We start from the raw sequence: 10,575 nt of genomic DNA on the forward strand, positions 1-10,575 counted from the left end.
GTGTTGTTCAAGGGTCTGAATATATATATATATATATTCAGAAAGGCAATTTAGCACATATTCCATATATTATAAAATACCCTAATGGTGGGCTGGGCACGGTGGCTCAAGTCTGTAATCCCAGCACTTTGGGAGGCCGAGGCAGGCAGATCACCTGAGGTCAGGAGTTCAAGATCAGCCTGGCCAAAATGGTGAAACCCCCGTCTCTACTAAAAATACAAAAATTAGCTGGGCGTGGTGGCAGGCACCTGTAACCCTAGCTACTGGGGAGGCTGAGGCAGGAGAATAGCTTGAACCTAGGAGGCAGACGTAGTAGTGAGCTGAGTCCGCACCACTGCACTCCAGCCTGGGCAACAAGAACAAAACTCCGTCTCAAAAAAATAAAAAATAATAAAATAAAATACTCTAATGGGACCTACCCCATCATCAAATATGTTAATGTTTCCATTGCAAATATGGATGATAAGTGGAATTAAGAAACATTATAAATGGTTTTGTCAGTTTTTTTTTTTTTTTTTGATAATAAGGGAGTATGTGCCAATCTAATGGGAGAAATCCCAGTTTTCAGAACTTTCTGGGTTTCACAAGTGCAGATGAGGCTTTCTGGAGCCATACAAAGAAGACTGCAGTGAATAATTTTGGACACATGTAATTTTGCAAGTGTACAAGTACATCCATAGGATGCAGTTCTAAAGTAGAGAAGCTGGGACACAAGCTATGCTCATTTGTGATTTTGATAGATGTTTTCATAATAATAACGTTGCCTGTGAGCTGCTACACTGTGTGGTTTTCCACACACTCTCACTTTTGTCTGTTAACTTTGCGGTAATGAAAATTCTTCCTCGAGAGTGACAAGGAGGAAGAGAAGTGAATTAAAGGGTACAGGCAGGGTGTGGTGACTCACCCCTGTAATCCCAACACTTTGGGAGGTTGAGGCGGGCCACTCACATGAGGTCAGGAGTTCGAGACCAGTCTGGCCAACATGTCGAAACCCTGTCTCTAGTAAAAATACAAAAATTAGCTGGGCATGGTGGCGCACATCTGTAATCCCAGCTACTTGGGAGGCTGAAGCACAAGAATCACCTGAACCTGGGAGGCGGAGGTTACAGTGAGCTGAGATCACACCACTGAACCCCTGCCTGGGCAACACAGCAAGACTCCCTCTCAAAAAAATAAATAAATAAATAAAAATAAATAAATAAAGTGTATAAACATACAGTTAGATAGAAGGAATAAATTCATTGTTCAAAAGCAGAGTAAGGTGACTCTATTTAACCAAAATGTATTGTACTTGGGTAATGGATGCTGTAAACATCCTGGCTTGGTCACTACACATTATATACATGTAACAGAATTTCTCATGTACTCCATCAATTTGCACAAATAATTTAAAAAATTCTTCCTCCTGGCCTCTCTACACAAAGCCAGACTCAGTCTCTGGCCCTCAGGAGAAGCATCCAGAGGGCTGTGAGAGTGTATGCTTTGCAGTCAGAAGGACAGCAGGACAGTCCCCTTCCTCCTCTGTGACCCTGAGCAAGTTACCTATGTCTGTCCTGAGCTTTCATTTCCTCCCCTGCCTCCAGGACAGTACCTCTGCACTTGCCCACCAACCTGTGTTCCACTTTCCTGCCCAGCCCCGGCCCCAGGAACTGGGTTTTGCCTGCCCTCCCGCAGGGAAGAAGAGTCCAGGCCAACAGAAAAAGGTCCACAGGCTTTTTAATGGTGTGATGGCTACTTCCCTTCCGAGACCCGATCTAATCATTGACAGTGGCTTCCAGGGTGTTGGGGTGGGGTGGACAGGTGCAGGATGGGCAGAGGCCATGCAGTGACTGGGAAGGGCTTGGGGAGGGGTGTTACATTCTGTTTGGCATGTAAACATTCTTAGGTGGCTTCCCGAGGGAGGGGAAGGGCAACTTCCTGCTCCCCACCCCATGCCCACCAGGGCTAGTCCCTGGAGTTGAGAAGACTGAGCAAACCAGGCCCCTGTGAGGAGCTGGGAAATGGGGAGCCTGGGGCACAGCCCCTCTCCTCTCCTGTGCCCCCTTCGTGCACGGTGCGGCTGGGGAGGGAAGGCATGTGAGCAGACCCTGCATCTGAGTCAGTGACATAGGTTGTTCTGATGGGGAAGTGCTGAGGGAGGTGGTGTGACACTTTTACAGAGGAAGGGCTCAGGACCTGGAGGCCTGGTGGAGAGAGTGAATGCTCAGGGGGAAGAGGCTGCAGCTGGGGTTGGGGACACCGGGAGATGTGGCTTCCTCTGCCCTGGATCCTTCCTGGGGAGAGGCACAGAGGCAGTCCCCTAGGTGACCCCCTCCCCACTGGCCCACTTTCCCTCTCCCACCTCACCTGGTGACATTCAGTGACTCAGAGGCCTGAGGTCAGTTGGGAGCCCTAGGGTGGTTCGGAATCCCAAGGGAAGACTGGGTTTTGCGTCTCTGCCAGCTCCAGTGCTGAGTGAAGCTGGGGGTAGAATGGACCTGGGGCTCTCTCAGGTCCCCCTCTTCCTCCCAGCTCCAAACCAGGGTGTTGTTGGTCCTGGGGCAGAGGTGAGGCTGGGGGCCCTACATTCACGGTTCGGTTGGTGGCAAGGAGCAGGCCCAGGGCCTGGGCACCAGGAGTCATGCCCTGGTCCCCACCTGGCACGAGCTGATTGTCATTCGGAGAAGCTCTAGGTGGGAGGCAGTGGTCCCTCCTCCACCCCCTCTGCTGGACCCAGAGGGCAGTAGAGGGCCGTGGGAGGGCCTCAAGTTGACAAGGAGGGCTCTGTCCGGAGAAGTTTCCTGAGTGTTCTGGGAGCTTCTGCATCAGCGTAGGGTGGACATCAAAGACTGTCCACCCAGGAGTCCTCCCCTCGGCTGGTCTGCAGAGAAGCCACCACCGCGGCCTGAAAGTGGCTGCCCAAGCTGCTGACTCTCCATGAGGGGGAGGCTGCTTTCAGGGTCAGCTGCCTCATGGGCATCCTTCTGGGTGATGGTGGCTGGATGCAGCCAGACCGCTGGGGCACACTAAGGCCTTTCTTCCTCTTTCCCTGGATGTCTTGGCTTGCTCTCTGTGACTCGGAAGGACAGAGAGGCTAGGCCAGGGGACAGAGGCTGCAGGGACCTGTCCAGATAGGCAGGGCTGGCTGTCCCATCTGCAGCCGGTGTGCTGCTTGCCCCAGATGTAGGCAGTTGAGGCTCATGATGAGGTGGGGTGAGCTATGCAGGAGCCAGAACCCAGGAAGAGTCCCCACATCCATTCCTGGAGTAGAGCGGCTGCACGGGCTGGGGTCGGGGCAAGAAGGAACAGGCTGAAGGGTGAGCTGAGGGAAGAGTGGGCTTGGGCTGGGGACCCATCACTCAAGCATACAATCTGGAAGTTAGAAGGGCCTTTCTGCCTCCAGGGGCCAGCTGTCTGTTGGTCGACCTGTCTCTGCTCTCTCTGCCCATTGCGGGAGACGATGCCTCAGCCAGCCCTCCCTCCCTCCCACAGAAGGGAGGACAGGGAGGGTGACCCCACCAGAACTGAGTCCCCGAATCTCCAAAGGGCCAGTGCAAAGATGGTAACCAGCCACTTTCCACCTGCATTGAACTCAGGAAAGAGCAGGTTGGCTGGAACTGCAGTAGACAGGACTGAGGTTAGATGACAGGAAGGAATTCCTGATGGTGAGGGGTCCTGAGCACTAGATCGGGGAACAGGGGAGGGAGTAAAACTTTGTTAAAGCCCCCTCCAACATCCCACTGGGAAATAGTTGCCTGCGAAGGCAGCCCACATACTTCCTATAGTTCCCACAGAGGCTCCACCCAAATTTAGGAGGCAAGAGGTTTCTGCACCCCAGAGGTGCAGGGGAGCACATCCCCTGCCCATAGAATCACCTGCCCACCCATCTCCAAGATCACTTGCCCACTGCCTCCCACCGAGTTGTCCAGGATGGAGTCAACTTTGGGGCAGGTCAGACCTGCCCCCTCACACCTGAGTAGACCGATATCCCCTGGGTCCCCAACCCCAGCCTGGTAGTCCCTGGCAACAATGGCTCCCAGAAGACTGTGGGGCTGGACCCTCGGGGGGAGGCTGGAGCCTCTACTTCTGGAATTTGAGGCTACTTCTCTGAAGGGGTAGGGGGACTTTGGCTGGAAAGGGGTCGGAGGAGGGCAAAGCGCCACAGGAGGTGTAGGCAGAGGTTGCTGGGGGAGCATGGAGAGCAGCCTAGGCCTGGTGGGCGAACGAACCGGGCATCCCCAGAAGTGGAGTCCTCGATGAAAAGTGGCTGAGCCTTCCCCGGGGCGGAGAGACTGATGTGAGGCTGGCCGGCCTGACTGGGCGGCAGGAGGATGAGAGGACACAGGGCGAGGAAGGGGAAGCAGACCCTCCCCGCGGCGCGGTGCCGCGTCCCCCACCGGCCCTGAGGGCTGGCGGGGCGCCGCTTGTGCTCCCGTGCGTCCTTGCGGGTGCAGGCGGAAAGCTGGGGCCAAGGGTGGCGCGCGTCAGGCGCGTAAGGCTGTGCTGGGAGCTGCTCCAGTGTGACCGGCTGCGGGTGGGGGGCCGGGGTGAGGGTGGGGGACCGCGGAGAGCCGCGGGCGTCATTATCTGGCCCCAGCCCGGCCCTCCGCGCCTCCTGCCCGGCCTTTGGTTGTTGCGCGCTGAGCCTGGAGTTTCCCTCTGGGTCCTTTCTTGGAGCCCCCGGGGGAGGGGGTGCAATCAGGCTGGGCCCGGGCCGACGGGACGCCTCGGGGCGGGGGGACCCCGGGCCGGGCCTGGTGCGAGGGGGAGGGACTCTCTCTGCGGGACAGGGACTGGCTCCGGGGGGACGCGCTGGCATTGCGCGCGGCGGACGTGGACGTGGGGAGGCCCGGGCTGCGTGGGACTGGGGGCCTGGCTCCGGCTTGGGCTCGCCCTGGGCCCAGGCCGCGGCCAGGAGGTTGTTTGGGGCGGAGGTCAGCAGCAGTGGCCGACCCTGGGGGAGTCTGCAGCTGGAGCCTGCTTGAGAGCAGAAGGCAGGAGAAAAGAAGAGGGCAAAGAAACAAAACAAGGAGAAATATTTCAGAATCCTCCTGGGCACTGGGCACTGGAGTCCTGCATTCTCAGACCTGAGACTGAGACCATGGCACAGATGGGTAAACTGAGGCCTGGCATTCTGTCCTCTAGGGCAGGACCTTGAGGGGCCACACGCTCCCAGGCTGCTGCTGGAAGAACCTGCTGCTGGCTTTCTTTGGGGTCCTCATTTCATCTTTAAAATTCTCATGGATTTTGCGTTCTAATCTAGAATATACCTATGTTTATATTAATATGAAATAATGTTTTCTCCCAAGGAGTCAAAGCACTGGGCTTTATCCTTTGGCTTCCAATGCCCCATGGCGTACCAGAGGCTGTGTGTGGACCCACTGGCCCCCATCAGCTTTTCCTAAGCCTGGTCTCTCTGGCACCCTCTCCACACATGCTTACTGAAGCCATTCCCCTGAGCCCAGTGACAGGGCTGGAACTCGAATCAGAGTGAGGCAGAGCACAGTTGGGAGGTGCTGGACCAGAGGTGTCGCTGAGGGTCCCTCCTGATCTTCCATAGCCCCTGACCTTGGTTCTGGAGAAGCCCCTGCTGGTGGAGGCCTGTGGCCACCCTCTGCCCACCCTGGGGCTGGCAGCGGTTTCTCACCTGCTGGTGATGGCTGTGTCTGATGCTGGGGCCGCGCCGTGGGATCTGCTGGGGAGCTGCTGGGCTGCAGCAGGCATGGGCATGCGGAGGCCAATGGGGCGGGGAATCCGGCTCCGGGTGGTGGCTGCCCGCCCGGCCTTCCTGGGCAAGTACGCTGCTGGCTCAGAGGCGGGCGTGTCCTCCTCGGAGCCCGTGCCTGAGAGGGTCTCAGAGGCACGGCGCTGCTCCTCACTGGAGGAGGACGAGGCCCCTGAGGCCAGCCGGAACAGCAGGCGGCCCTGCCTCTTCTCCATCACCAGCCGCGCCAGGTCCTGCTGCGGCCGGGCCCGCTTGCTCCACCGCTCTTTGGCCGACAGTGAACCTGAGGGCTCTGAGCCCGTGTCCTCCTCAGATAGCAGGACGGGGATACGGCTCCTGGGGCGAGAGCCTGGCATAGCATGGTGTCTGGGGGAGATGGTGGCCACTTTCTCAGGGCTGGGCTCCAGCGGGGACACCGGGGCTGGCCCGTCTGCAAGGGCCGGGCCATTGAGCAGTGAGTTTATGGCCATCTCTGAGGGGGTTTCCCCGGGGGGCCCAGACAGGGCACAGCCCTCTATCTCGGCCCCATTCAGCCCTGACAGGGCGAGGCCGTTCTCCAGGGGCGCTGGAGCCCCCTCCTCCACAGTGCCCCCATCAGAGGCCAGCTCCAGACCCAGCTCGCCCCCAGTGCTGAACTCCTCAGGCCGCAAGGCTTGTCCACTGGAAGACATGACGTTGAGGTGGGTTTTCTCCGCAATGTGCACAAAGGTCCTCTCAACTTTGGTGAAGGGTGAGGAGGTGACTGCCACGCCCCCGGCCCCTGTGGTCACTGTCCCGGCCCCCGGCCCTGCCCCAGGCCCCGGGGGTTTGGGCTCAGACTTGAGGACAGAGGAGAGGGTGCCTGGCTCAGATACGTCCAGCTGGCTGCCCGTGGGCTGGGGCCGCTCATGCTGAGGAGTGAGGGCAGCCAGGGTGCCCAGGTCAGGGTCGGGGGCCAGTTCAGCAGTGACGGGCGACTTCTTCATGTCGCCAGGAGAGACGAGCACCAGCGTTTTGGAACCCTCCTCAGGCTCCAGGTCCCCATCGGCCATGGAAGCCCGGCCCCTGGACTCCTTTTGATCGTCTGCCAGCAACGTGGACGGGGCGCCCTCCTGGCTCCTGTCGGTGCTCCTCTCACTCCCCTCACTGCTGGAGCCACTGCGAGGCCCCAGCACCTCCCCCAAGGCAACTGCCGCCACAGCCTCTTCCTCCTCTTCCTCCTCCTCCTCCTCCTCTTCTTCCTCCTCCTCTTCCTCTTCCTCCTCTTCTTCTTCCTCATCCTCTTCTTCCTCTTCCTCATCTTCCTCCTCCTCCTCCTCTTCCTCCTTCCCATTAGCCTGAGGCTGAACAGGAGACAGCGGGACCTGGGGGGTGGTGAGCAGCATGTGCGAGAAGCCCACCCTCCGGACCCTGTTGAGCAACCGCGCCCGTTCTCGGTAATCGGAGAGGTCCCTCTTGAAGTCCTGGTAGGGCAGACTCAGAGGCACAGCTCGTGGGAGGCCATTCACCTCAAATGGGGGCGCCATGGAGAACACCTGCAAGGGGCACACACAGGGACCCTCTGAGGTCACCCACCCTCCTGGACCCAGGAAGACTTCAACTGCACCCACAAGCTAGGAGACTCACAGGCCTGAGTCATCTACTAGAGTGTGAGCTCCATTAAGGTAAGCACAGGCACTGGGTCTGTCTTGTTCACTGCTCTGTCCTCAGGGCCTAGAATGGTCTCTGGCACCTAGTGAGTGCTCAGCAAACCTCTGACGAATGACTGTCCATGCTCTAGGTCCCCTGAAGTCCCAGGCCCTGATCCTGGTGGCCTTTCTGCCTCTCCATGTCCCCAGCCCCTCTCATTGCCATGTGCATCCTGCACCCGAGTCAGCGACAATAACAGAAAATGAAAACTGAAAGGAACCACGACCACCACGCAGCTCAGCCCTTCCTTTTACAGATGAGAAAGCCAGGCCCAGAGATGGGTGGCAGGTGTCTGCGCCACTTCCTGGATGGGCTGTGCCAGGCTGGCTCCTAGATGCCCTCAGTACCACCTCCGAGTGTGCAGTTTCTCTGTGGCCAGAGAGCTGGCTGCCCAGGGCCACCAGATCCTGTGCTGGACAAGGGCAAAGGCGTGGCTGTCCTCTACCCTTAAAAGTGCAGGCTGGGCCCCTGGACCTCCAGTCCATCCACTCAGCCAGGAATTTGTCCAGCCCTTGACAGGTATACCTAAGCTCCATTCCGTTTTCCTCTTCAAAGCTTTGTGCAGAGCCTTTGGCAATGTGATGGCCAAACCAGTCCTTGGTTTTCTAGGCTCTTGCCATGTCCCCCTTAGCCTCCTTCCTTCCAGACTAGAAAGGTCTGACCACCTGGTCAGGACCTTGGCTGCTGTGTTTCCTTTGCTCTAGCTGCATCCACCCTGTTCAATACACAGACATCCCCAGGCACCCGCAATGCCCTGGGCCCATTAGGGCTGACACAGCTTTGTTCCATGGTGGGACGGTGCTGATGGTGTCCAGCAGTTTGCTAGCGTTTTCTAACACGCTGGGCTTCCGTCTTCCTGAGCTAGCAGAACACAACCCATCCAGACCAGAAGCCCTGGGGATATCCTGCCTCCCCACTTTCCTGCCCACCCCCCTTTCCTGCCCATCCACGCTGCCAAGGAGTCCTGCCAAGCATCCTTCTTAAACCTTTCTGTGTCTGCTACCCCAGGCCCATGAGCACAGCCTTGCCCTCTCTGTGGTTCCCCAGCCACCGGCCTGCTCTCTCCATCCTGTACTGCCATCCATCCTTTATACATCTGCCTGAGTGATCTTCCTGAAACTTAATCTGATTCCATCTCTCTCTGCTTCAAATCTGCTATGGCTGCCACAGTCCTTAGGAGACAGTTCAGATCTTTTTTTTTTTTTTTTTTTTTTTTTTTTTTTTTTTTTTTGATACGGAGTCCTGCTCTGTCACCCAGGCTGGAGTGCAAGTGGCTTGATCTCGGCTCACTGGGCTCACTGCAACCTCTGCCTCTCGGGTTCAAGTGATTCTCCTGCCTCAGCCTCCCCAGTAGCTGGGATTACAGGTGCCCTCCACCACGCCTGGCTAATTTTTTTTGTATTCTTAGTACAGACAGGGTTTTGCCATGTTGGCCAGGCTGGTCTCAAGCTACTGACCTCAGGTGATCACCTCCTTCGGCCTCCCAGGGTGCTGGGATTACAGGTGTGAGCCACCGCGCCTGGCCTAAGACAGTTCAGATCTTTGACTTGGCGCATGAATCCCCCACTCAACCCTATGACCTGCTCCCACCTGCTGCTGTGGCCTCACTTACTGCAACACCCTCGGTCCCCTGCCCACACTTCACCCATTCCGATGCTTCCAGAAGTTCCTAAGTGCATCTTCCAGCTCACACTTAGCCCAGGCAGTTTCCTTTACCTGGGGGGTCCCTCTCACCCCCTCTCTGCACATGATAACTTGCTACCCTTCCTTCAAGACCAGCTCAAGCAGCTCCTGGTCTTAGCAAAGGAGAGACAAAGCCTTCCTGTCAACGTTCCTGTCCACCCACCAAGCAGATTTACTTACTCTCCCTTTACTACTTGTTTTTCACATCTTTCCATGAGAGAATCTCCCACCTGTTGTTCTACATGCATGTATTTATAGGGTTCTCTCTCCTGTTACACAGAGATCCCTGAGGGCTTCCTCATTCACTCCTTCAAGAAGTGGTCTTTGAATGTCTCTTGTCTTGGTCACCATGTTATAGTCTAAGAATCTGTGGATCAAGTATGAATGAGATAGAGATTGTCCTTATTTTCTCTATATCAGGAAACTAAGTGGGGATATGCACATTCCACAAATGTTGTGATCATAAATGAGGTCATATAAGCAAAGGCATATAGCAGTTGCTCAGTAAATGTTAGCTCTCTCCCCACCTCACCTCCCACCTCCTGCTCTGCTCACTTTGGTTTGAAGGTCATTGGCAGAAAAGCCTGGATGCCACACCCATGGGGAATAGGGTGTGGAGAAGGAGGGGGCTCTGCCAGCCGAAGCCTCCATGCAAATACCACAAAGCCAGGTGGAGAGAAAAGCAGAGACCTCCAAGGCTGAGGGTCTGTCCAGGGCTGTGGCTGCTCCCCTTCCCAACTGCCATGATCTCTCCTGTAATCAGACCATCAGTGAGGGTTTGGTGGAGGTGATGCAAGAATATAGCTTCAGATTCCAACAGGACACCAGCAACCCTGTTTGGGCCAGGTAGGGAACTTTCTTCGAAAACTCTTCTTAGTTAGAAAGTTTTCTTAGAAAGCTCCCTACCTGGCTCAAACAGGGTTGCTAGAGTCTCCTCAGCCTGGGGAACATGGCAAAATCCTGTTTCCACTAAAAATACAAAAATTAGCTGGGCATGGTTGTGCACGCCTGTGGTCCCAGCTACTCGGGAGGCTGAGGAGATCAAAACTGCAGTGAGCTGTGATCGCACCACTGCACTCCAGCCTGGGCAACAGAGCAACACTGTCTCAAAAAACACAAAACAACAACAACAACAACAACAACAAAACTTTGTCCCCTCCACATATAGGCTGGAAGTGTCTAGAAAATGTACTTTTTTTTTTTTTTTTTTTGAGACGGAGTCTCGCTCTGTCACCCAGGCTGGAGCACAGTGGCGTGATCTCTGCTCACTGCAACCTCCACATCCTGGGTTCAAGCAATTTTCCTGCCTCAGCCAGCTGAGTAGCTGGGGTTACAGGTGCCTGCTATCATACCCAGCTAATTTTTGTATTTTTAGTAGAGGTGGGGTTTCGCCATGTTGAAGGGTGTGGTGGGCTCCCTGAGAAGAGGACATGGAGCAGAGACTCCAGGGAGGCCAGGAGGGCTAGAATATCGGAGAAGAAAGAGCTGTTAAGAGAACAAGCACTTCAGAGATCTAAAAA

The 10,575-nt window shown here is 56.1% G+C and overlaps 1 protein-coding gene across 3 annotated transcripts in view; it reads right to left on the reverse strand.

Annotated features, from left to right (window-relative positions):
- Positions 1–1,698: 1,698 nt before the first annotated feature.
- The window catches only part of TTBK1 (tau tubulin kinase 1), a 43,145-nt gene continuing 34,268 nt past the window's right edge, over positions 1,699–10,575 (reverse strand). For 2 of the 3 annotated variants that reach the window (XM_017878178.1, XM_017878175.1), the window contains 2 exons: positions 5,627–7,218; positions 1,700–4,959 (listed from right to left, as the gene is read on the reverse strand). In XM_017878178.1, the coding sequence (XP_017733667.1) occupies positions 4,563–4,959; positions 5,627–7,218 (1,989 nt within the window). In that variant the 3' untranslated portion in view covers positions 1,700–4,562. Of the gene's footprint in view, positions 4,960–5,626; positions 7,219–10,575 lie in introns of all 3 variants that reach the window. The other variant, XM_017878176.1, reaches the window with a different exon arrangement.

The sequence above is a fragment of the Rhinopithecus bieti genome, unplaced genomic scaffold, assembly GCF_001698545.2.
Source record: "Rhinopithecus bieti isolate Rb0 unplaced genomic scaffold, ASM169854v2 scaffold_9981, whole genome shotgun sequence".
In the NCBI taxonomy this organism is placed as follows: domain Eukaryota; kingdom Metazoa; phylum Chordata; class Mammalia; order Primates; family Cercopithecidae; genus Rhinopithecus; species Rhinopithecus bieti.